At 43.6% G+C, this 27,167-nt stretch overlaps 1 protein-coding gene across 15 annotated transcripts in view; it reads right to left on the bottom strand.

The window, feature by feature from the left end:
• Positions 1-27,167, bottom strand: part of CELF4 (CUGBP Elav-like family member 4) — a 713,325-nt gene that overhangs the window by 90,083 nt on the left and 596,075 nt on the right. For 10 of the 15 annotated variants that reach the window (XR_010469177.1, XR_010469178.1, XM_065046935.1 and 7 more), the window contains exons 4-5: positions 13,843-13,971; positions 8,967-9,046 (exon numbers count right to left, since the gene is read on the bottom strand). Coding sequence is in view for 13 of the 15 variants with exons in the window: in XM_065046935.1 (XP_064903007.1) it covers positions 8,967-9,046; positions 13,843-13,971 (209 nt within the window). In the remaining 2 variants the exon portion in view is untranslated. The remainder of the gene's footprint in view (positions 1-8,966; positions 9,047-13,842; positions 13,972-27,167) is intronic. The other 5 variants (XM_065046941.1, XM_065046942.1, XM_065046936.1 and 2 more) reach the window with 1 other exon arrangement.

Raw genomic sequence — 27,167 nt, 5'->3', positions numbered from 1 at the left:
TTTTAAGGTCCCTTCCACCAAAACAGTTCTATGATTCTACAATTCTGTGATTATCAGACGAAGGTGGTGATGCCCAGTGGAGCTTCTTCCAGCAGGCTGGGAACTGCTCTGCTAGGCACAGAGGATTTTATGCCTCCTGGGCTAGAGGCTGATCCGTGTGTCTGATATACCAGAAATGTCGGTGCCTGTGGATGATTTCAGGCCATGCAAGTCCTAATCTCATTCAGATGGGACAAGTTTTAAGTGCAATGAACCTCACAGGGGCTGCTGTCGGCCTCAGGACTTGGGCAATGCTCAGCAGTGGCACAGTTCCACTCTCACTTTTCCCTAGCCACCCCACAGCTGTTGATTTAGTTCCCAGCTCCCCTTGGACCTGTAAGGAGACATTATGGTACAAATAAATCCATTTTTGTCTAGAGCGAGTCTATGTGGCTCATGAGCAGTTACCCCTCTTATCCCATTTGGAGACAATGAATGCCATGGTTTGGAGGGAGCGAGGTAGCCTGTGGAAGACAGCAAATAAAGCTGGTCACATCCCCTGAGTCTCTTGCTGTCCTGCCAGATGCCTGTGTGGCTATGGAGATGTGACTAGAGAATGCACCTTCGGCACCAATATGACTCACACCCCTTGACTGCCTGGATTTCTACTCTGGGACCCAGAAACGTGATTTATTAGTTCATTTATGGAATGAGGGGGAGTCAGGGAACACGGCCCTATGATTTTTTTTTTTTTAATAGAAAGAATTGAGGGAAATTATGGTAATACTGGGAAACTGTTGGCCCAAAGGCTGTAGAATCAGATGTCTTGGAGGCAGCAGTGGGGTAGGATGGTCTATGGGTCTTTAGTTCCCCTCCATTCAGGACACCCTGCTCAAAGGAAAGCGGGTCTGAGTTATCAAGAGCTGTTGGATTTTGATGGAAGAAGTGACTGCAAATTAACAGCTAAGTGTTACAAATCCATTGCTTCTTTCATCCCAAAGAACAACACATGACTTTATAGATGGAGTAGCATATTCAGAAAAAATAATTCATTATTCGAAGGAGGGCCAGGCCTGCTGCTGCTGAGTTATGAAGGGGTTCCTAACATATTATTATATTTTAATAGATGAAATGGGTGTGCTATGTCTTGCCTTGAGTTAAAGAAGCCAGTCTGCCTGTTGTAGAAAGACATGGCATGGAGTGCATGTTCTTAAGAGAGCAGAAGATCAATAGAGAAGAGGAAGAAAATGTGTCCTAGCTGGCATCTCCATTGTCTTCTATCAGCTTCTCAACATCAAAAATAGTAAAATGAGGCCTCAGACTTCTGCATCAATATGAGCAGATAGACTTGCACTGATGATACCCCACTTCACCCTAATTTTTGTGACTTTGGGCAAGTAACTTTAAGGCAAACTCAGCTGTTAGATGTGAGGGACACTTAGACGCTGCACTTTCATCAACTTTCACCTTTTACCTTTGAAAAAAAACCCCCTTTACATTTCTGTGTTCATGTAGTACTGAAGTCTAATGACTTTCCCATTTCCTATTTGCCCTGACAGCCTGAGGGGGTCAGTGACTCTCAAGCTCTCTACTGACTGTCACAAGGCAGCTTTTATTAACTGAGGACTTGAGCCCATGCTGGAATCTAAATGAGAGTAAATTTTGTGAGTTAATTGATACTCTGAATCATGGTCTGTTTAATTGCTATCTATTTGTACTACAGGTTTGTCTACGGTCCTGTTTATGTTACCTTGATATTTTGAAGACACTCTTGGGAAGAGAGGTGGTGGACTGATGGCTTCAAGTGTGACCTTCTTAATTCTATGTTTTCCAGACTTAAATAAAAATTAAGATTTAGATGCTCAAGTATCTACTGGTTGCTACTTCTCTGCTGGGACCAGGAACAATTGCTGTGACTTTGTTTATGAACTGGCTGAATATACTGACTGTGTATAAGACCAGCATATTGCCAGACATAGTATTGCTGCTTCTTTTGCTTATCTCTTGTGTCTTGTCCCTTAGAGGGACATTCAGATGACCTAACTGCAGCATTTTGGGTATCTGTTCTAAACCATCAATTACTTAGGACAGAGAGATGTCTCTCTGAGGGGCTAGTCTCTCTCCATCAACTGTAAGAGAAGTGTAGATGATAAGATTACAGATGACCATGAAATTTTGTATTTTGTCAAACACATTGACGTAATTCAGCCAGGTCAACTCTGGCCTTTAGTTGGCAAGCTGCTGAATGTGGAAACTTTCCTGTAAGAGATTTGCGTGGTGTTTAACACACAGCATTTCCATGGAAGACCAACTATAACCACATTTCCAACAGTAGGAGTCTGAGAGTGAAACTGTTACAGTTTCTAAGAGAGTGAAGAGCATGATCCCATTGAAGTGAGACCAGCAAAGGTGAAGCTGTGGATCCACACACCTGGCTCACAGATCTGGTTCACTTCCTGAAGATGAGTCTTGCTGGAAGAGGAATACACTACCAGTTTTGATCTGCAGTCGAGCTCCCTCAACTTTGTGGAAATGACAAACCCTCCTTTGGAGCTGCCACGAGTCTGAAGGGAGAAGGGGAACGTGCAGCTGGATGTGTGTGCGTATTTTCGAAGAAGGGAGGAGAGACGAGGAAAGTTTCTCCTATGAAAGAAATGATCCAATTTGAAGCAAGTCCCTCATGGGAAGGGCTGTGACAGAGGCTGCTCTGTTCCTGTTAATTTTCACAGTGCAGCTGTCAGCGGGTCTGTAAATAGTACTCTGCGAAGCCAACACTTCCTATCCACACATCAACCATTCAATTAACAGAAGAACAGAAGAAGGAAATAAAGTGCACCACAGCCTTCTATCACGGCTTTGATGTTTCCCAGCAATTTATGAAAGTGTACACAAATCTAATTACAAGCCCCACTGCTTCCCATTTACACGGAGCTCCTCAAGTTCAGAGCTGTTTATATCAAAATAATTGTTAAAAATACCTCAGCTGATCTACGGCATTGTGGCCCCCCACTCACCGGAGCCGCCACGCTGCTCCTCCCAGGGAGTTTCTGCCGACTCAGCGCTTTGGTGCCAGCGTGCACACATAATAACAGCCGCTTCCCCGCCGCTCCGTGAGCGAGGCACCCGGGCTACAACTTCATCATTCCCACAAAGACCTATTTTCCTTCTTCCCTCCACCTGCTCAGAACTCCTTCCACAGACTCTCACTGCTTTCCCTTCCATCCCTAATTCACCTAAATATTCCTCTGCTGTGTTGACAGGGGGTGAGAACAGCTGCTCAGCCAGTTTCTGTAATGGGATTGTGTCTGAAGGCAACTTTACAGTGCTTTGCAAAGTCGTAACTGCACTGTAGGAATGCACAGCAATAATAATAGCAGTCATAAACATGAGCTGGGGTTGGTTTCTTTAATGGGGTACATGAGCAACCAAAGCCAGGGAGATGAGAACCAGTGCCCCATTTGCCCTGAATTTGAAAGAGTTCCACTGAACATGACGTATTGACAATGAAACTTGTTTCTCAGGGCAGTTTTTTATAGTCTCATATTTAAGTCACTCTCACTCAGCAAACTAAATAAGTAATAAAATCCTCTATCTCAATTAATGACTACCCTCTTACTGTATAAGAGGGTAGATAGCACATTGTGAAGGCAAGAAAAGAATCCCTTAATCTGACTACTAATTGTGTTAGGTTGGGAACTTTGGTGCTGTGGGTGGACTTCCAAGCAACATGGTAGATGAAGGTTGAAAGTCAAGCTTGTTTAAGGTGTTGTATCATTCATATTTTCTTGATTAATAAAAAAAAATGGCAAATACAACAATCAGAGAACTAATCAGTCTGCCACCAAATGACATTGATCAATAATTGCGTACTTTGGTATAGGTGGCTCCTAGGCAGAGATTTTAAGCTGTTTTTGTCATTTGTGTAGACAAGAGCTGCACAGAAATTGTTAAAATGAAAGCTCTGAAGTTAACAAAGTTTGGGGTTGTAGGACTATGTGGTTTTTCTTTTTTGAAGTTCAACTACATTGAATCTTTCTCTGAAAGACAGACATCTGTTCAGTGCTTGTATCCAAGTCTCACATTTTCTTTTCTTTTCACAAAACCAAAGATTCCACCTGAAAAAGTAACTTTCAAGGAAGATGTTCAGCCAGGCATAGATAGACTTAGGATGCTATTGCCTGGATGCAGAAGACATGTGGTTTGGCCAAGCTGATGAAGACTTTTATAGTAAAACAAAAGAGGACTTGGCCCACGTGATGGGGGAAGCTAACTTAGAGCCTTCTGGAGGTCTTAATGACCTTAAATGTCATTAATTAATGAAAGATATAGAGTGAACAAAGTGTTGAACATCACTCTGTTAGGCAAATTCATGTTACATGTAATGGACTAGGAGTCAGTGGACTTAGATGTGGGATGCCTGGTTCCTGAATGCTAAATTGCTTTATTTGGGCAGCAAATATGAGAACAGGATCGAGCTCCCCTTGCGCTGGATGTGAAGCTAGATGTCCACTCTAAGGGGCACACTCAATGCAGCTCCTTGCATGCTCAGCAGGGAGGCAGATGCCTCCATGGTTCAGTCAAGCAATCTTACAATACATGTCTGAGTTATGTGGGAGGAATCACCATCAGACAAAAGGCCAAGTGAACACTTCTAATATCTGACTGGTAGATGGCCAGCACCAGCTGGGGTAGAGTCATCCTGGATCTTTAGTTTCAGTGGCATTACTGTGGTAGCGACAAGTGCAGTGTAAGGATGTCAGGATGTCAAGGGTGCATCACCGGTGAGCGAAGGCAATTGCAGATTCTGAGACATCTGCAGGCAGCAAGCATTTTTACCTTTTATTTTTGAGTGATATGCGTCCTTTTTCATTATAAGTTGCACTCCAGGTGAAGAACCACTATTTTGGAACTGGCAGACCATAAGAATCTGACACCTAAAATTAGCTAAAAAGCACACTTCTATTCGGGTTTTGGTTTGACAGGTTTCAAAATCTATTTGTGTAAAATAAAATTCCTCCAGAAGTATCTGTTTCTCTCTGTTGATTATAATAGAAACTTAGATGACAAACACTTAGATGACAACCTCAGACATAGTTCCTTAGCTTCTGGATGTCTCAAATTAGGTGAGACGAGTCCCACCTCAGGTATTCAGTCTAATATTGTTATGGAAATCTCCATTATAATTAATGAAAGGGACAGACGTGCCCAGAAGGTGATTTTGCCCATTCTAGCATAGACAGATAAAGGGAAGAACGCACAAATCTCTAGAAATGTCTCTCTCTCTCCTTTTTGTAGGAATTCTAGAAGATGTTTAGAGTAGATTACAAAAATTTAGACTGTTAAAGCTAGATCAAATTAGTTACACTCTCACTTCTTCTCATGTCTGTGCAGAAAATGTAGATAAAAACACTGTGCTACCCCTTCCAGGAATTAATTCATAACAAAAGAAGTTCTGAGATGCCGTGGTGGGTGAGATGGTGAAAAAGGTGAAACAGTAGTATAGATTTTAAGTCTGTGTACTTTCTGGGTAGGATAGAGGCTACAGTGATTCAGGTATGTGTGATAAAGTGTGGAGGAGAGTTTATTCTGCATGGGTGGATGGACAAGGCTGTATCTTAGATATGTTATATGTGTTGTGCAGAATGACTCTCCAACATTTGGCAGTTGCCTGGATATGAAGACATGGAGAGAAGGAGACAACCAAGCTGAAGATGATCCCTAGGTAAGAGCATGACTGGCAGGTAGGATGATAATGTTTTCCACAGTGACTGAGAACAGAGACGGAGGAGAAGAGGAGACAGAGTTTGGAAGGAAAAGTTCAAGAGCTCTGTTTTATACATAATGAGCTTGATCTGACAGCTAGACATCCACCAGGAGATGCTGGGATGACAGGACATGATTTTTTAGTTTGGACAGGAGTCAGTTCTGCAGTGGAAAAGTTAGATCTGCAAGCTATCACTATAGCAATAGTAGCTGAAATTGTGTTGGTGGGTAGGGCTGCTAGGGACAAGGCTCGCTTGAGGAAGAGAAGAGAAACAAAGGGAGAGAACAGTTTTTGACTCCATATGCATGGGAAAGAGAGACAGGAGAGGACAGAGTAATCAAAGCTGAAGGAGTAGGGCATATAATCATTATAAATACATGTAAAAGTACACAAAAATTATGATCTCTCATAAATGAGGACATGAAGGTCAAGTAAAACACTACCCTAAAGCTGATGAAGTGATAGGAAAGGAGATTTGAAAAGACTCAAAAAAGCTCTCTTGGCAGGTAGATACAGAAAGAACTTCTGGCCTCCTCAAAAGTAAGGGATTTTGGGAAAGTTATTTCTCAAAGCAATTGATTGTGTGAAAACTGGAAAGTTGTAGACCTGTTTGATGGACCCTTAGGAGAAACAAGGGGCCTTGCACAGAGAAGTGGGCTTGTGACGAGTGACGGTCAGGCACCTGTCCAAGGAAAGGTTAATAAAAAAATCTAAAAAAAATAAAGGACAAAAACTTTCATAAAAGAAAGTTGCCTTTTGAAACTATTAGGCAACATATGTTGTGTGAACAGGAAGTCACAGTAGAGCAATAATCCTGACAGCTGTGGAGAAACAGGAGTCTGCCGCAGGAACGAATGGCTCGAGACCTGACAAGAATGATGATGGATGCCCCGTTGGTAGTACACGAGGACAAGGCAAGAGACGTTTAAATTGGCTGAACCACAGGAACAACTTTGAGTTGGCATCGCAGCCGGACAAATGAGGCTAGTCCTAATGGTGAGAGAAATGGGAGGGGGGACTGAAGAAAGATGGCAGCAGTGCACTCCTCCTTTCCAAGGACGAGGGCTACATCGCCATCTCACCACGAGGTGGCTGCATTTCTCTGTGAACATCCAAGCCCTGAAAGAAGCTGCACACCTTGAAGCACCATGAAAATGAGAACGGGAACAAAGATCACCTGCAGGATTTGGCCCATCTCATCTCAGCGCGTTAAGCGTTTTGAGGACAATGTCTTGATCAAGTGGTGGTCACTTGAGCAGTCCTTGCTAGTCTGCTGAGCTATGGTAGCCCATGTACCTGCTCATAGCTCATGGGAGATGCAAGGAAATGCTACGTAACTTAGCTTATAACGAAGAGGGCGAAATTCATTATTTTCCACTTGCTGTTCCTGTGAACTAAGAGTTGGTACATAGACTGCTGCTGAGATTCAACCAGTTCATGGAAACTAGTCAAGCCGTGGAAATGCAATTGTGAATCTGGGATGAACATCTAGGAAGGGTTAAAATGTGACACTTTCTCAGATGCCCAGATTTGGTTATTCAAGAACATTTCTAGAAGTCAAATAAGTCAACAGGGAGAATAAAATCCTGACTGATGAAATGGCCAAATTCTTCATTCTTTGCACGTCTTAAGTTCAGTTGATATGAGCAGGATGGAACAGAAATTTGCTCCCAAGTGGTCAAGACATGAGTATTTTTTCTTATCTAAATTGTGCTGAAAATAGGAAGGATAAGGGCTGGGGAAAGATAAGGATATTTTGGGTACAGTAGATCTAGATAAAAACCTCAACTCTCTTTTGGTTTTGTCTGCTTTCTCTCACTTCTCTCTCACCTCTGTCACCTGAGTTTGCAAGCTTTTTTGGGACAGAAACTGGCTTTCTGTCACATATTTTTGTGGTATCACAGCCTGTGGAACTGCAATTCCTGATTTCAGTTTATACATGTTGTCACTTTGGGTCAAAATATGAAAGAAAGTCATTAAAAGTACTGCTTTGACCAGTCTCAGGAAAGCATCAGTACAGGATGTCAGCATCAAGCCCAGCATCTAGTTTTGTTAGAAGGAGTCTTTTAGGAAGAGACTTCTAAAAGTACTGTAATAGTGGAGACCCCCATCTGTAAGGAGATTTTATTCAATAGCATCACTGGTAAATACGCACTATTTTTAGTCTTATTTTTCTAAGACAGGGTTCCAAAAACGAGATCTTGATGATTTGCTACTTTAAGAAACCTCTTCCCCTGTAAAGAGTTTTCCATTTTCATCCCTGCAAAGACCTAGAGACAATCTGCCAGTCCTACTTTAAACTTATTTGGACAAATTCATGAATTTACATTAGAATCTCTTACTGAAAGGAAGATTTTACACTCTTAAATATTTTTATTGAGCTTTCCTGTATCCTTTCCAAGTTGTTGGCATGCTTCTTAGCCTTTCATGATTTACACTGTGAATAATTAGTAATAAAAATAATATACCAAATAATATACCAAAACATGCTAGACTAGATTGTCTTTCCTTTCTGGCAGTGGAATGCCTCATCTTCTTCTGGGTCTGTGTGATGGTGTATAAATACTATTTTGCATAAAAAACACAATTCAATTTCTACTTTCCTCAACTAGTAGGCTTGAAACCCCATATTACTAGATATTTGTCCAAGTGGAATGATCCTTCCAGTGTTTCCTAGAAGATCTAGTAGTTGGTCTGTCTTTCAAAAGTTGGATGTAGGGGATCATATTTATGCTCCTCACCGTGTGAATTGTCTCTGGCTTCTAGTACCATCAGGTGAACATGCTGCTCTCTGCTGAATGCTGACAAAAGTTCTTTATTCTTAATCTAGAGGCAGGGACTCTTTGTGGAGGAAAAACAAAGAAGCCCTTAGACACAAATTTCTGCTTGTTTTATGTCTCTGAAACTTGAAAGGTTACTCTCATGGTGAGTTTGACCCAATGTTTTTGGCTCCTGTGAACTGTATGTCTTTTTTTTTTCAAGTCATCTAAGCTGCTGGTGACAGAAAACAGGACCCCTTGGGGCTCTGCACCTGGGTGCAATGACAGTGTCATCCTGGCCTTTCCACTGATGAGTTAAGCACACCCAGGGCCCTGCATGCCTGAGCTGTGATCCATCCTTCCTGGAAGATGGGTTGCAGAGCACAGATAAATTATCCCATCAGCCCACAGGGCAGCAGAAGGCTGGCCTGATCCTGACTTGCCCGTGTCACAGAGCTACTCACCGGCATTGTCTGGCTGCCGTGCAGGGCATTGATGGCTGCTTGGGCCTCCGCGTGTGAAGAGTATTTCACAAATGCACACCCTGGAAGAGGAAAACGAACATAAGAAAGGTTGCATAGGTACCATGAAAGTCCATCTAGCTGGGTACTGTGTCCTCAGAATTGGCAAATAAAGATGCTGGAAGAGAAAGTACAAAAATGTGCCCTCGGTTATTCTTTCTCAAAGTCCAGTCCTCATCAGCCTGAGCACCTCTGAAAGTGAAGCTGCATCCAGAATTCACACCCTGCTTGTAGCAGGCACTGATGAACCCAAACTTAACAACTACATTTTGAGTCCTCTTATGTTTTGACCTCCAGAGCTGCCCATGGCAGAATAGTTCACAGTTTTACAATTTATTGGGTGAAAATTAATTTCCTTTTCTTTGTGTTATGAGAAACAGTAAGGAAGTCTCTAAGAAAGCTACACATGCTTGTTACAAGCAACCAAATGTCAACTGCACAGAGGTTATTCAGGTTACTTCAAAACACAGCTACCTTATCATATCACTGTCCAATAGAGAGCTCCATGATAGACTGCTCAGAGCTTGTCTGGGCTCCAAGCAGCCGTGGTCTGAGAAAGCATAAGACAGCTTCTGATGAAGAAGCTGGGATGAAAGAGATCTGCCTGTGTTGTTTGCCATCTTACCACAACCGAAATATGAATCTTGGTCTTTCACACCTGCAGGGTCAGTGACTTTACAGGTGTTCTCCTCTGGACATCAGAGAAATGTAGGGAGTGGTTGCCTGGCCTGCATTGCATTGCCATGTGAAAAATCCCACACACTTTTACATAAGGGTTTAGGGCAGAAAGGTGCATTTATGAATATGTGCTGGAGTGCAGAAATGATCAACACTTCAAAGGGTCACATGCACCACCAGAGTAGGGGAAAACATTGCTAACACTCTTAGCTACAAGCACACTGACTCAGAGAGAGGAAGAGTAATTTCCATATGCTAAGGCGTTTTTTGGAACAGATTGGGAGAGATCTGAGAAGTTCTGGCTTCCATTCCCTTCTATTACTACCAAAGACTTTTGAGCTTTTAATCAATTTGCAAAGCCCTAGCTGTTTCCTTAAAGGGGTGCAGATCACTGCACAGGGGACACCAGTTCTGACAATGGGGAGGCTTGCCTTTATCCCCTTTGCAGAATCTTTATAAGGTCCACACACCCTTATGAACCATGCAGTGCAGGCTGAAAACTGCATCATTAGAACACCCCACTTGCAAGGTAGAAGAATGAGCCCCAAAGGTCCTCAGAATCATTCCTGCAGACTGACAGAAGTGAGACTGAAGAAAGCAGTGATAGCCCATTCTAAAAATAATACACACATATGAAATTAGAGTACAGTTAGGAGCCTTCACTTTATATTACCCCCTCAACACTATGCTCAGACTGTATTTCAGGGAAAAACATAACAATTGTTGCTAATAGTTGGATCTAATTTATAAGGAGCTGAGAGGAGACAATCACGAGAAAATGAGATAGATAAACTTCAGCTGGAAACAATAGGGATCAATTATGACATAATCGCAGCCCAGCATTCCCAGGCTCCTGAGATACTGTGCCTTCCTCTTCATTAATCAGAGATAATCCAGAATTAGGGTGTTTAATTATTTGCAGAGATTCTTTTGTACTTTCTGCCTCTAAAAAGAAGATGCTGATTAGCAAATATACAAAAGCTTTCCAGCTCCAGTCAACCATTGAATTTAGAGCAGGATTTTTGGCTGCAGTGTTGCTGTCATGTCAAAGGCTTCACTCTCTTCAGGTGAAATTCACCCCTGTGATGAGGAACCTGATGGATCGGTGGAGCTGGATAAAGGTGGGAATGAAGGAAGCAGCAAATATTTATCTTGTTTAATGCCTAAGATGCTAATGGGATCCCTCCTACTGCTTCCAGTAAGTTTTGAGGTAGTCAGACAAGTGACAACTCAGCTTTTACTGGTATATGGTGGTAAGGTGATAGCAGAGATCCTAATATTTTGGCCCTTCTGTTTGTGTGTTCAACAGGATGGCTTCTGTACACAATAGCAAATGTGAATATAGTCTTCTTCCCTCCTGTTTTCAACAAAGCTGACTCCAGGACCTCATTAGCTGAGGATACAAGTCATGCCACCCTCCTCAGAACAATGGTGTGGCTTTGACAGGAGCAGATCTGGACTTTGAAGGGATTTTGACACACAGAGAGATATATAACCTGTGCTGAACAGGGAGATACATGTGTTCAAATGTTTTTTCTTTCCCTGTGTCCAGATTACAGAGCTGAAAGTGCTGCTCTGACTGTCTTGTCAGCTTAGAGAAGAATGCAGAGTCAGGGCCTGAGGTTGTAATTGCAGAGAGTGTTAAGACTCCTCTTGTGGAACTTCTGGTGCTGTGGGAAATCTTTCTGAGTTACTGAAGTAGACAACTGCTGAACGGAGAAAATATAAAGTGGGGGCGGGCGGGTGAGAAAAGAGGTTGTCCAGAGAGCATCAGTGCAGACCCTGTGGGTCCTGCTGGTTTGCTGAACGCGATCCACTTCAGCTTCTTCATCTGAGGATTCCTGCACTGCTGGCCGCACACAGATCAGCTTTACACACTGGGGTATGGGAGGGCTTCTTCCCCTCCCATCTTATCCTACATTCACCTTCAGACAGGGAAATGCCTCAATTCCACCTCTTCTGCTACCTGGTTGCATGGTCCAGCCACCATGCCTACCCCTGCGTGACTCACGTAGGGGGCATTTCTGCAGCCCCGTGGCTCAGGACATCACCCGTGGCTTCCGGAAAGGCTCAGGCTGCTTTCTGTCTGTGGCTGGACTGTGGTGACATTCAGGTTGGAGAATGGGACCTACCTTCTCAGAGCAGTGCTTGCACTGAAGTACCCAGAGGACTCACCACAGGGATGCCTGGTGGGACTTCGTGTAACGGGTCGGGTAGGATTGAAGTGTATGGGAACTGGTTGCTATCCGGCACTTAGACAATCTGCTTAAATCTCATTTTAGGTGGAATTTAAGCCTTATGGGTTTTACCCAAAATAAGTAGCTCACAAGCAATGTGTGTCACATATTGGTTTCTGGCAGATGGAAAACATTGCAGACTGGGAATAACTTTGTGGGAGTTGTGGCTCGCCTGACTGTCTCCTAAGATAAGGGCACCAGCCTCAAGTTTTCTGTTGGATTGACTGCTCTGTGTGCGTGTGTGCGTGTATGTAGCTGTGTGTGTGTAAATTAGGAGCTTCACATTCTGAGTAAATAGCAGCAGCAAATGGAAGCTGGTAATATTAACTCTGTCAAGGCTCAGTATTGATCCTGAACAGCTCAGTGAAATGCAAGCCTGAGACTACAGCCCGCTAGCACTAATAATTAAACTGGTTAGCAATATGGAGCTGCCACTCAGACTCAGACTTATAATGAAAATGTTTAAAGTAAAAAAATAAAAAAAAAAAAAAGATAAAAAGATTGAGAAAGTATGAATACAAGTCTATGGGTTGGATCTCCTTTGGACCCTATTTCTTACAGATGTCAGACCTTATTGCCTCTATTATTACTCTGTTTAAATCCTTTGTCATTAGATTTTATTCAGTACAATTCCAGGTGGATGCAGACAGACATTTTTTCCCCCACAATTTACTGATTTTTTTCAGTGAACGGAGTCCTTAACTGCCTACCATTATGGTGGCTGGACCTCTTCTAGGCTAAGCTAGCCTACTGCTTTCTAGTAGGGCAGCCCCAACCTTTGGGTGTCATGATACTAAAGTAGCCATACAAATGAAGAAAGGCACCCACAGTTTATTTTCAACCATTTATATCATGAAGTCTGAGCTTTTCTGACTTACATCAAACAGCAGTCCTTTAATGCTGTTGCGAGGCCTTTTTTGGCCACCAGTGATTTTATGGAATAGCAATATCTTTCTCCAGTGTATCACTGTGATATGAATTTTTTGCCTCCCTGTTGTAAAAATATGCTGGTTGATATTGTCACATGTCAAAATATCCAGTGAGATATGAACTGTATCAGTAAGACTGGTCTCTTGTCTGGTGCTGCACTTTCCAGCACAGTTTATGATATATTATATGCAGATCAATATTTAATGGACACATTATACTGTCAAGAGAAGAGGGTTTCCTATTCAAATTGAAGTTACTTTATCTAGAGACTGACGGGGAAAAAAATGACCTTTCGATTCAAAAGACAAACCTCATTCTTGCACCTGAGCTATAGCAAAGGATCTTTTGTCCTATCCAGGTAACAAGTGATGCCAAAAAGTGGCAGAAGGAGGTAAGGCAACCAGTTTTGCAATGAAGCATTTGCATGTTTCAGACAGTAGATATCTGCTGAGTGTAATATTTAAATCAGCACCTGTACCCTTGCAATTATGATCATTGTCTGGTGTGTATCTATGGAAAGACCAGCTGAAGACGTGGAAAACCTGGGGCTGTTGGGTGATAAATAAGTGGAACCAATAGAGCTGGAAAGTCGAGATGTAAAGCAGCAATCTTGGCTCTGCTTAAAGAAAGAGTTGACTTGTTTAACGGGTTGAGGAGAGCACATCCTGAGTGAATGTGAAAGGCCTTGTGTTTGTATGAGAGGCTCTGCCCTGTAAGCAAACAGCATTAGACACCAGTTTGTACTCAACGAGACATAGCTCATCAGGGGGCATGTGATGTTAAGTGCGATCATCTTTTTCCTCTCATGCACAAGCAGACAGTGACCAGCAAAGAAATGGCCTCCCTTGGCAAATGTAAGAGATGCTGTCCTGCAGGATACCTGGTGATTTTATTACACCATAAAATTATACATACGCTGAGACTGGTTCTAGTCTGACGCTAAAGACAGAGTGTGCCGCTAGCCATCACCTTACCTTTGCTGTTGCCATCGGGTCCCCGAAGGATTGTGCACTCCTCGATGTTGCCAAAGGCCTCGAATAGCCTGCGCACGTCATCTTCTGACTGCTGCTTATTGAGCATGCCCACAAAGAGTTTTCTGTCTTCTGGAACAAAATAAAGAGATGCTTACCATATTTCAGGAGGGATGTGAAAGCCAAGATGGCTCAGTATCACATGCAAAACAAATGGTGATTTCATTGAGGTGACATATTTCAGAAGCTGTTAGTCATTTCAGGTGGCTGGCTCGAAAAACCTTAATAGCATCTGACTTTCAAGGAGTACTTGAAAATAATTTGGCATTTTTTTAAAAATAAAGGTCCAAAACCACAGAAATATCAAAACCTTCAACTGCTTCTCAAAATCTAGGCACAAAAGTCTCCCAAATCAGCTTTTTCTGATCATTTTTTGTAGTCAGCTTGCAATAACTGAAATGACAACAGTGCTTAAACTGTGATCCAAGAGGAATGTAGATAAAGATAGCATATAGAAATAAAGTCCATATGAAAAATAACATAAGTTAGTAGCCGTCGCAATACTAAATAAGTTGCAGGAAAAAAATGTTTAACAAAAGCTGTTTTAAATCAGGATATAACAGAAGCCACAGCCTCTAAATGGAGATTTGTCATTCATACCCACTCGCAGACACATACTTAAAGTTTGGATGAGTTTTTTAATATATTTTAAAGGCTCATGTGAAATAAGCCCAAAGTTTTTGAAACATATATTGTTTTTTGAAACATATATTGTTTTTTGAAACATATAGTTAACTTATTTGATTACTATTATGTGAGGGAGCTCAAGCAGGTGGCATTTCATGTCAAAGTAGGTCATGGTCTGCTAATAGATAATTGTATTTTGAATGAGGGAGACTATTTATACTTAGATTTGTAACAAGTATTGAGATTTTCAGTCTAGAACAAAACACCTTCAGAAAATTTTGGTGAAAACAGACCAAACTAATGCTTGCTTAGTTGGCAGAAAGATTTCAGAGAGCACTGAGTGATGCCTTTAGACTAGGTTTGTGTTCAGAGACTAATACCATTACACCAGGAAAAAAAAAAAAAAAGAAATTTACATAGTTTACATCGTGTATGTAAACAGGCCATTTGCACATGATTCATAAATGTCTTATTTATCATTCATTAAACACTATGTAAATGTGTGAACCAAGTTTTTTTTTCAGAGCAGTTTACAGAGCAGATGTAACCAATTTGAATAAATATATGTAAATAAATAAATAAATAGTTTGATTTTTTTAATTTATTTTTTTAAATGCACATGTTAACCTAAAGCTGAACAAAACATTGGTTTGCAACAATCCTTTTCTGGCTGACTAATTGGGCAATTTATGTCACTTTTGTTCACTAAGAAATCATTGGTGTAGGCAATCTGTTCTGCTTCAACCAGTGTTTGATCAAAATTTCCCTCTCCAAGATGCACCTGCAAATTGGCAAATTACTTTACAGCCTTGGATGAGGATAATTTTTCATGCAGCGGATATCGAGTGAGGATATTAAGAGCTTTCAATCCTGCAGTGGAGTTATCCACATGTACTGTCCACAGAAAATGAGGACTTATGTTGCCTTCAGTTAGGCGGCTGAAATGGTAGGAAAAATGGGCTGAGGAGGGTACATATGCATTTCTGATAAGGGGGACGAAACAGAGAAAGCCTTCTGATAGACACATTAAAAGAAATATGTCTACTTTATGTTGAAATTGACCAAACAAAGGGACTTTTCGGGGTCTTTGCTGGCAACACAAAGTTCAGGTTTTAAGGATGCACAAAGCCCTAACACTGTGTGAGCTGTCCCCACCTCAAGAATCACAGAATCACAGAATCACAGAATCACAGAATCGACTGGGTTGGAAGAGACCTCAGAGATCATCGAGTCCAACCCTTGGTCCAACTCTAGTCCGTTTACTAGATCATGGCACTAAGTGCCATGTCCAATCTCAGTTTAAAAACCTCCAGGGACGGCGAGTCCACTACCTCCCTGGGCAGGCCATTCCAATGCCTGATCACTCTCTCTGTAAAGAATTTCTTTCTAATATCCAGCCTAAATTTCCCCTGGTAGAGTTTAAGCCCATGCCCCCTTGTCCTATTGCTAACTGCCTGGGAGAAGAGACCAATCCCCACCTGGCTATAACTTCCCTTCAGGTAGTTATAGAGAGTGATGAGGTCACCTCTAAGCCTCCTCTTCTCTAGACTAAACAACCCCAGCTCCCTCAGCCTCTCCTCATAGGTCTTATGTTCAAGTCCCTTCACCAGTCGTGTTGCTCTTCTCTGGACCCGCTCCAGCACTTCAATGTCTTTCCTGAACTGAGGGGCCCAGAACTGAACACAATACTCCAGGTGTGGCCTCACCAATGCAGAGTACAGGGGAAGGATCACTTCCCTTGTCCTGCTGACCACGCTGTTTTTGATACAGGACAGGATACCGTTGGCCTTCTTGGCCACCTGGGCACACTGTTGGCTCCTGTTGAGCTTCCTGTCAATTAGTACCCCCAGGTCCCTTTCTGTCTGACTGCTCTCCAGCCACTCTGTGCCCAGCCTGTAGCGCTGCAGGGGGTTGTTGTGACCAAAGTGCAGCACCCGGCATTTGGCCTTATTGAACTTCATCCCATTGGAATCAGCCCATTTTTCCAGTCTATCCAGATCCCTCTGCAGAGCCCTCCTGCCTTCCAGCAGGTTGACACTCCCTCCCAGCTTGGTGTCATCAGCAAATTTGCTGATGATGGTCTCAATCCCCTCATCTAAATCATCAATAAAGATGTTAAACAGGACGGGACCCAACACTGACCCCTGGGGAACACCACTAGTGACTGGCCGCCAGCTGGATGCAGCCCCATTCACCAGCACTCTCTGGGCCCGGCCCTCCAGCCAGTTCTTAACCCAGCGTAGAGTACACTTGTCCAAGCCATGGGCTACCAGCTTTTGCAAGAGTATGTTATGGGAGACAGTGTCAAAGGCCTTGCTGAAGTCCAGATAGACCACATCCACAGCTTTCCCCTCATCTACCAGGTGAGTCACCTGATCATAAAAGGAGATCAGGTTGGTCAGACAGGACCTGCCCCTCCTAAACCCATGCTGGTTTGGACATTTGAAAGGTTTGGACATTTGAAAGGTTTGTTTTCTTGATGGCCAAACTGATGTGCAAAAGAAACACTCAGAGGTGAGGTATAAGCCTTAGAGAAGCAATTAATTGTGTGCTCTCTGGGGCATCTTTCAGTCTAGGTCCAGACAAAGCCTTGGAGAAAGAGTCCAGTCTAAGCTCCAACAGCTGTGCGGACATTGGAGCAAAACCCACCCAGTGAATAAGACCAGCTGTCCTGGCAGATGTTTTAGGAAGGCAGCAGAGAAGTGGGACGAACTGGGAACACCACCAGCAAAAGCCTTTGCCTAGGAAGTTCGTGTCTAGTAAATACTTCCAGCATAGAAGAAGTGCCTGTTAAATTGTACTTTATACAGTTTCCCCTGTTTCAAATAAGCTGCATCAGCAAAAGCACTCCTATAGCTGTGTAGCTGTATTTTCACCAGGCTTTTTGTTAATGTGAAGGTATCATTTAAAAAAAATCACATCCCTCCTCTGTCAGCAAAACTCCCTAGTGTGGAACTGGCCTGAAACTGCCTTATCTGGTTGAGTTTATGCAAAGCTTAAACCAGGTGTTTTAGGAAGCATTTTTAAAAAATTATTATTATTATTATTATTTTTAAAAAATTTTATTTTAGCCCGCTTTTCTGCATCTCTGCAGGACAACAGGAGAGGTGATGCCTGTCCCCTGAACTGGCTGGTAGAAGATGTGGTGCTTTTGTGAGCTGCCCACAAGGTGGCCATCAGCCCACCAGGAACAGGCTCTGCCAAGAGTGAGAACCACCTTCCCCAGGGTCTGCTGGTTTAGCTGCTCCAGGACAAGTGGCATGAAGGGGGTCTCCATGGCCAGCAAGGGTCCAGCACTGCCTGGTCATCACCTCCAGCCCTGTCTCCAAGTCAGTGCCCTATCTCTCTCCCCTGAAAAGCTGTGCCTTGGGTTGCCAGGGGAATCATTTGTCACATCTGCTGTCTCGGAAATTTACACAAATCACACACTCGGCAGATAAAAAATGAGTCAGTTTAACAAGCTTTTTTCTTCTAACAAAGTGCTGCATTTACCTTTCATATCCCAGCTCTGCCAGGGGCATCGGTACTGTGTTCTAGCAATGCCCTTCACACATCTCAGGTGGGAAGAAAGAGGGAGAAGTCCAGCGGCTGAGACTATTCAGCACGTTCCTGGTCTTGGCTAATGATTTTATTCTCTAATGGGCTTGTATATGACTCTGACATGCTGAGTCCCCCCACATGATGCTCTTCCAGGTTCCAAACAAAAAGCCAGCATGCCATGCAGTGGGGCAAGTCGTTTGTAAGGATGTCCAGACAAGTCCACGAGATTTGCCAGAATAAAATGAAGAGAGGACATGCTGGCATCAGTGGGATGTGTCTAAGCATGTGTGCACACCAGAGGTGCTCCCCACTAGACTTCTCCAGTGTCCTTGAGTGAGAACAGAGGACAGTACCTTGCTCTACATCACTCAGGCCACTCTACATCCTATAGAAACCAGAGGTATAGTCTGCCTGGGGCAGTCCCTTGATCAAGATGTACCTGATCTCTTTCTGTTTGTAGAGTGCAGGGCCTTCCCCTGTCACCTATGTTCCACCCATACAACCCTGCTGAGTTCCATGTTTCCTTTTCTTTCAGTGAGGGACCATCTTAAATCTGTGTGTCTTAGGATCCACATCTGAACTTCAGAGAACTGAACAGACTCAGGGCTTATGTCCTGCCTCTATGTCCAAACTCGATGCTATCATTCCCATTTGAGGTTATGTAAAAAACCTTCAGACTATGCCCACCAAGACTTCAGTCCCAGGGCAAAGTGAACACACTGTCAAGGAGAACAGAAACACCACTGTCCGGGGGCAGAAGAGAAGCACATAAAGAAGACAGGCAAAAGTGCATGGTCTGGGATGTCTCCAAGGTGAACAGTGGATATGACCATCCTGGAAAGAAGGAGACTGAGAGAAGACCTCATCACAGCTACAGATTCCTCACAAGGGGAGGAGGAGGGGCAGGCACCAAACTCTTCTGTTTAGTGACCAGTGACAGAACCCAAGGGAATGTCAGGGAGATGTGCCAGGGAGGTTTAGGTTGGACGTTAGCTAGGACACCCTCTTTACCCAGAGGGTGCTGGACACTAGAACAGGCTCACCAGGGAGGTGTCACGGCCCCAAGCCTGACAGTGTTCGAGGAGAGACTAGACAACGCCCTCAGACACATGGTGTGAACTGTGGGGTTGTCATGTGCAGGGACAGGAGTTGGACTCGATGATCCTTGTGGGTTACTTCCAGCTCAGGACGTTCTATGATTCTACGGTACTATGACTAGCCTTAGCTGGCCCATGGCCACGGAGAGGGAGTGGGACATCACAGTGCCATCCTGTCTAAGACAACAGAGGTGGGCAGCCGTGAGGAACAGCTGTTATGTCCTGCCTGTGAGGGAAAATGAGACAATGATTATGCAGTGTGCCCAAGGGCTGATATGATGAAAACATGTTCTATGCAGCTTCCTCAATGCCACACGCAACCACGTGTCAGGCAACAATGCACATCTGAGCATATCCCTTTTGCTTTTTTCAGGAAAGGGCCTGTTCAAATTTCTGTCTATTACACACACCAAAGTGACAGTTCTAGTTTTCATCTCATGCCCATATCTTACATGTTAGTGAAGAAATCTCACTACCCTTGCTGTAGAGGCAACCCTCAACAACAGCAATCTGAGCAGTAAGACTGTCCTGCAGTTTGGGGGTTGAGTGTGGTGTCCATGTAAGCCCCTTCTCCATGCTTTTTTGTTTTTCCTCGTTAGTATTCACCCTATTGTAAGTCTTTTGTCACAACCTGAGTCCACCACGCCTGCTTGGCCAATGGAAATAATCATGGATGGGTATTTCTCTATGCTGTGGTGCCTAGAAGAGCCAAGGAGGTTTTTGGCTGGTGTACCATGAGTGACTTGAGGCATTCCCTTCCAAAGTCTACCCTGTTTTCCCATAAACAAAACACGGTAACAACAAGACCCAGCACTCCCCATTCCTCTGAGGAGGATGGATGGATAAAGGCCACAGCAATGGCAAAACAGAGTTCCCAGAGATGTCTCCTTGCTGACATTTCCAATATCCCCAGGAAAACACTTGACCACTCAGCCAGTGATGAAGGCTTGTGCCTGTCAGGAAAAGCTGGCTGCAAGGTGCAGTGGTGAAGAAATGTAACTTGTCAGATAAATATACAGTGTCTATAAATCTCCCTGGCTGTGTTTATACGGAGCCTTGGCACATTCCCCAGTGCAAATAGGGGTTAAATTATTCCCTGTTCTATTTGTATTTAAATGTTATGTTTCTATGATAAGCATAAGGCAGAGGTGTCAGACGGGCCCAGGCGAAGGAGACGGAATGCGTGAAAGGTGAAATAATAGAGCATTGCAAAACAAGTGCTGAGAGGAGATGGGAAGGGGGGACATGGGAAAGGAGGGGGAGGACGGGCACTAATTAAGGAGACAGAAGGAACAATGAGATGCAGGATGTTTGACCCTCTGCGGAGCAAGAGGACAAGAACAAGAATCACAGCAATTGTGGAGGGACTGGGGGAAAATTAGGGTCACTCACAGAGAGACATGACACAGGTTTGTGTTTATCCAGATAGCTCTCGCTAATGTATGTGTGTGCATGGGGGTACATTTAGATAAGACTATATAAATACACTTGTGTTCTCGTATTCCTCATGCAAAACAAAGAAGTTGAATCTTGTATCAGGAAACTGTAAGCCAGCTTTACCATCTAGAAGATTGCATCCAAAACCTTGGAAATAAAGAGGGACAGATCTACCACCTTCATGACCCAGGTTAGTCAGGAGGGTGAAACAGAAGATCACTATAGTCCCTTCTAGCCACAAAACTCCTTATTCTAAAACCTATGAGCCTCCCTGTTTCATCCTTAAGTTCATTGCCAGGGCATCATACATGGATAATTTGTCTGCTTCCTTGTGCGTGAACAGAACTGGCATTTGTGTATTTCTGCATAAGAACAAGCATCTTCTGTACGCACCTGGTATTCACCAGAGCAGCTCTCTGATGTTACTCGAAGATGTTGGCTTTCTGAGCATCAGGACCAGGTTGCTGTATGGATTCATTTCAGAAACCAGATGCTAATTAATTCCATTGTTTATATAGCTAATAATTATTTGTCCTTGCTGCTATTCCCCTCCTCCCCAAACATTGCTTGTACACACAGTGAGGGAGCAGCTGCAGAGCCTTGGTCCAGGCACTATGAAGGCCTTTAAGCTTATCTCCCTGGCACCATGACAGAAAAAACAAGCAGCCTTGAGAAGTTTCCTGGGCAGATGTGGGTAAAGAGAAAATGATGGTGCATAAGACCAAGTGGCAAGAGGCAGAGCAGATATTCCTTGACCACTCTCCTGACTGGTCCTTGGTGGAGAGGAAAAGGAGGCAGCTCTGAGGTTTTCCATCATAGAATTGTTTTGGTAGAAGAGAGCTCTAAAGGTCCTCTAGTTCAAGCCCTCCGCGATGAGCAGGGACATCTTCAACTAGATCAGGTTGCTCAGAGCCCCATCCAGCCTGGCCTGGGAGGTTTCCAGGGATGGGGCATCAACTACCTCTCTCTTCCTTAAATCTAATCTGAATGTACCTTCTTGTAGTTTAGAACCATTGCTCTGTCTTCTGTAATTAGGTCCTTCTAGAAAGTCTGTCTCCATCTTTCTCATAGGCCCTTTTTAACTACTGAAAGGCAGCAATAAGGTCTCCCTGGAGTCTGAGCATCCCCAACTCTTTCAATCTGTCCTCACAGCAGAGATGTTCCAGCCCTCTGATAATTGTCATGGCCCTCTTCTTGACTCTCTCCGACAGGTCCATGTCTGTCCTGTACTGAGGGCTCCAGAGCTGGACACAGGAGTCCAGGTGGGGTTTCGCCAGAGTGGAGCAGAGGTGCAGAATCACCTCCCTCCACCTGCTGGACACCCTGTTTTTGATGCAGCCCAAGATATGATTGGTCACTGGGATCAAGAATCTGCCAAAGTCACTGTGGTAATAAAAAGCTACAAACCTGGATTTTTTTTCGGTCATGGACAAGGTATGCCACTCAGGCCAAAGACTAAAGGAGAATCTATAGAGCAGAGTGCTGAGCCACAGGTGTTCCGAACATTATGGAAGTTTGGGCTGAGCTCTGAACTCAAATGTGCAAACTGAAACCGGCTCCCTTCTCGAGCCAGAGTGCCCCGTCGCTCCCTCAGCCCCTGCTAATCAGGCGGATCAATAGGCTAAAAGCAGGGCATTTCCTGGGGCCCGGGCTGCACACTCCGATTGCCATTTTCACAGCGGTCCTACAGCTCTGTGATGATGATTACAACCCTTTCCACAGGGAAAGCGATTACGAATTCTGTTGTAGCTAATTGTAAATTAGCTAATTATCTTCTCCGTGGTACCTTGCTGGAAAATACATGAACCTTGTAAAATGGAGGTGTTTTAAAAATTAGGACAAGGGAAAAAAAAAAACACAACAACGACCAAAAACCCAACACACTCTGGAAACAACAGAATTCTACTGCTACCTAAGTCCAAAAAATAGCAACCAAATCCTCCTTTCACCTGCATGGGCTCCTTTTTCCCCTCTTCACTCCCCCTCCCCATATCAAACAACACTCACAAGGGGCTAATTCTGCTGCAGGCTTTAAAATGTTTGCTGAGTTCACCTGTTCCTTGCAGCTGGGTGTTGTGGGGCATCCCTAATCACATCTTAGCAGGAGAGATTTCCTTGTGCTGATCTCTTCCCCTCCTCCCTCCCTGGTTTGGTTTTACTTAACAGATTCTTTATATCCCATACGTTGGCAGATATGATTGCACAGCTGCCGGTCTCCAACTGCTGGAGACAGAGGCTTTGAGACACCCAGGCTAGGGAGAATAACAGCTAATCTGAACAGCTGTGTGATGGGGACAAGCGCAACTGAATATAAACCCAGGTGTGGGAGCATAATTCTCCCGCACGAAGAAGGAAGTTTCATCCCACAGGTGCGTTACTCTTCACTGTTGCATCTGAAAAACTTAGTTTGAAGGATTTATCTTGTTTAATTGCTTGGCTGCACTCTAAACCTGGACTTGGACATGGATCCTGTATGGAGACTGAAAGAACAGCTGTAAGAGAGACAGCGGGTTTGTCTGACTAGTCTCTGCCTCTGGCAATAGCCAGTTGTGGATATCTATGAAAGAGTACAATAACAGGCAAATCTCTCCACATATTCTCCTAGACTCCAGTGCTCTGCAGTTCAGAGAACTCCGAAGTCTGTAGTAGGTTTTTTCATATGTAATAGTTTTTGAAGTGTCTATCACATAATCGTTCAGTGGGTTTTTGAACCGATGTGAACTGTTAACATGGACCACATCCTGCAGCAAGATGTTCTGCAGCTTAATCATGTATTGTGATAGAAGCCTCTTCCTTTTGTTTATTTCGAGCATGCCACAAACTATTTTCAACAGACAGGCCCTAGATCTTGTTTTGGAAAAGTGTGGAAACCACTACTGATTCAGTTATGGAAGAGTGGACTCATGAGGTCATACAAGAGCTTCCACAAAACTCCTGTCTGTACATTTCAGACTGGTATTTGGGACTCCTGGGTCCCTTCTCAAGCTGCGCTTTGGATATTGTGGAAGGAAAAATCACTTTTTCCTTAGAGTGGTCCCGTATTCCTGGTACCAGAGAGATGATTACCACGTAGTTACTGTTTCTAAATACTTACGATATATGTCTGTGAAGGACAGCTGCATCAGTGGTAATATGAGCTACATGAATTACTCAACACAAAAGACAGCCTCAGTTTCCCCATCTGTGAAAAAGAAGAAGTTGTGCTTGCACCAGGCAAAATTGGGCATTGCTGAGGTTCCTCAGGCAGTGTTTGCCAAAGCCAGGAATACAGGGAGCACTGGCAGTAACAATGAAAGGCACCTGGCAGGCTGATGGTCAGAACTGTCTTAACCCTCTGATGGCTTCTATCAGATTTAAGTGGCTGGAGCTTCCTCAGCTCCTTGTTCATGTAAAAGGAGTCCATGGTGGGTGTAAGCAAAGGCAGGGTTTAGTTCTGAATGGAAAGCCTTGCTTTTGCAAATGGCAGCTGTAGATCTTGGAGTCATCTTCCAGGGAGAGATTTTCATGTCCTGCAGTGGTGTGGTCCTTAAAGATAGTGCTACAGTGATCTAGGTGCATGTGTCCAAGAGAACACAGATGTTGGCTGCTGTTGGCCCTATGAGCAACTGGAAAGAAATTTAACATGTTGCCAATGGGTCAATCCCAAAGTCTAAGATTATGTTTTTAAACTAGATGTGTCTGGTTCTACTCTCTACCTGTGGGGTCCACATCCATACTACAATCCTATCCTGCTGAGCAGAGGAACCTGCTTGACAGAAAACTGGAAGAGGTCCTCGGTCTGTGCCAGCTGCTAAACTGTGTCCAGAAGTTGTTTGGAAGAGCAAACGTATGAGTAGGACGGATAAAGTGCAGAACTAGGAGAAAAAGCAGAAGGAAATTGAGAAGATGGTTCAGACCAGGGGTATGAATGTAGTTTGAGCTTGGTTGGCCTGTGCTCCTGTGGCAGAACCTGCTGTCTACCTGCACTGAAGTGAAATCCAACCATAAACCTACAGCACCACTTGGACATTTCATATGAAAGCACACTCAGGCTTCCTCTGTGCGGATAGGCTATGGACAAGACTTGGGCAACACGCCAAGCAAACCCTGCCATGAAGACATAGCCTGAACAATTCTTTTAACAGCAGACTGTTTTCGCACAGTTGAGAATATTATAACCCCAAGACAAATATCAGTAGTTCTGACTTGCTGAACAGCACCATCACAACTGTCCATTGCCAAGAGATGCTATTCCCTGTGCAGATCTTAAATGACAGGTTTTATGGTGTTTGATATTGAGCTGGGAAAACAACTCGCAATGACCCACTTTATTAGTAGCCCTTGTTTTGGAAAGCTGGTGGTGAGAGCAGTCAAAATCCTAGTGTCGTGCAAAGCACAAACACTCTGCATGATTTGTGCCTGGCAGATCATCATTCTTCTGAATTTGTTCATTATCTGAAACATCCATCTGAAATATTTCTTAGAAAGGTTCATGAGGTGATGCTTTTTAGAAAAAGACTCAGGAGTCAAAATCTGATCTTTCTAAATTCAATGCACAGCCCAAATACCCACTTTCTCTCCACCATCCCTTCACAACAGGAAGAATATCTGAATTTAAATCAGCCTTCCAATCATGAAAAAAAATCATGCCTCTTTCCCTAAATATTAGCAGCCTGTGCTTACAGTTCCTGTTTCCTGGGAATAACCCCGGAAATGTTAATGGGAGAAAAACACCCAAGGAGACCCAGCATCGAAGTGCGGAGATGTGCAGTTTTGCTGTAACTAAACTTTGCAGGATTTTCCATGACTGTTCAGGCTTCTTCCTCCTTCAAATCTATGGGTGTCTCCATGGCCCAGCTTGTTGGATTTACTGAAGAAGGACATGAAGCAGAAGACTGTCTTGTACTATCAAATGACACCTCAAATGAACACTGAATCATGCTTTTACACTCATCTTTCAGAGGCGGCTCAGATTTGAATATGACTCCTACAGCCTTTGGTTCTGGGGAATTTAACACATCTTAATTCCTATGTGTAACATCCCCTTTTCACTCTGTGGCCACACAAGGATGAGGCTGAGCCTGAAGGGCCGTTTGGTTTTCACGCTCCTTCAGAGAAAAGCTTAGAAGCTTCTTGACAAACTCTGCAGGGTCAGTGGTGTCAAGGCTGGTATGTCAGGAAAATAAGTTTCAGTTCCTAAACTCATCTCACTGGTGACCTGTCGGGGCTTTGAAACCCTTTCTAGAAGCCTAGAAGACCAGGACATTAATCCATGCTAGCACTCCAGCCTTGAGCACTGGGGACTGTTGGAACAGCAAAGGCATGGGCAGGAAGGGGGCTGGGAAAGACATATTTTCTCTTGCAGGAGCTGTGACGACATTTCAGATCAAATTAAACTTCAGTTTTTAAAGACTTCAGTGGAGGTAATTGAAACACTTCCTCACAATTGCCTGAACCTGAGTGTTATCTCTCTTTTCCTCTGTATATCATCCCTTTTTCCCCCAAGCCTGAGACAGCCCTGCACAGCCACAGCCTCCTTAATATTAAAGACGGTGATTAAATGGGATTCGCCAAAAGACAAAGGGCTGAAAACCTGCCAATTGTTAATCCCTCTTTCGCTGTGCTTAAAAATTCCATTTCCTTCATTTGAAGAAAGGAGGGGGGAGAAAAGAGAATTATACGCCTATGTCTAATTTAAATTCTGGCGTCGCGGGTCCTGTTCCCTTCTCCCTCTCTTGACGTCTGAATATATTCCTTTATTACCATTATTACAGCTTTCTGATTGCATTAAAATTCATCCACACGCTTCTCTCCACATTCCACTTTTCTTTTGCCAGTTTTTTTGCTAATTCCCTTTTTCTCTCCCCCCTTCCCTCCCTACTTTCAAATTATACAGAGTGTCATTAAAGATCTCCACAAAATGCCTCAACTCCTTTCTCTCTTGCTTTTATAAACTTGCTGGCTTTCCTCCTCTCCATCCCCTCGTCTGCAAACAAAGAAAATGAAGCAGAGGCAAAAGAATACAATAATAATAAAGGAATCCAAGCAGTATGTCTCATAGGTCTCAGTAACACCTTTCCTACATCACACAGCTCTGGGCCTAATGCTCACTTTGGTTATGAAGCCATATTTCACACAGAAGTTTTGTGGATTATTTATTTGACGCTTGTACCTGGGATATGCAGCTAAAATCAAAAGCGGAGTGTGCCAGGCTGTGTATGTAAGCATGGAAAGAGAGAGTCCTGCCCTGTGACTATAAGGAGAAAAATCAAGAGGTTGGAAATCAAAATATAATTTGACTCTGCTTTATGGAGCAAGAGCTAAAGTTCTGCAAGGATTTGCCAATGGATGTGAGCAGCTGAGCTGGGCACGTAGTGCAAATGCCCATTTTCAGGTGATTAGTTCAAGATCTGAACCTAAATGGGATCCACCCATTTAATCCTTCAGACATCTCACTTACTGCAAGAGGACCTAAAAGTGATGTTTTTTTTCCCCACAAGCAAGGTCACTTAAAAAGAAAGTGTATCTTTCCTTAAACCAGTCCTTCTTTATCTAGGTGGAAGTCCCGGTCTGGGGATTTTATAGATG

Source organism: Columba livia, chromosome Z (genome assembly GCF_036013475.1).
Source record: "Columba livia isolate bColLiv1 breed racing homer chromosome Z, bColLiv1.pat.W.v2, whole genome shotgun sequence".
Taxonomy (NCBI): domain Eukaryota; kingdom Metazoa; phylum Chordata; class Aves; order Columbiformes; family Columbidae; genus Columba; species Columba livia.
The sequence above is the reverse complement of the archived record's forward strand: the minus strand, read 5'-3'. Positions and strand labels throughout refer to the sequence as shown.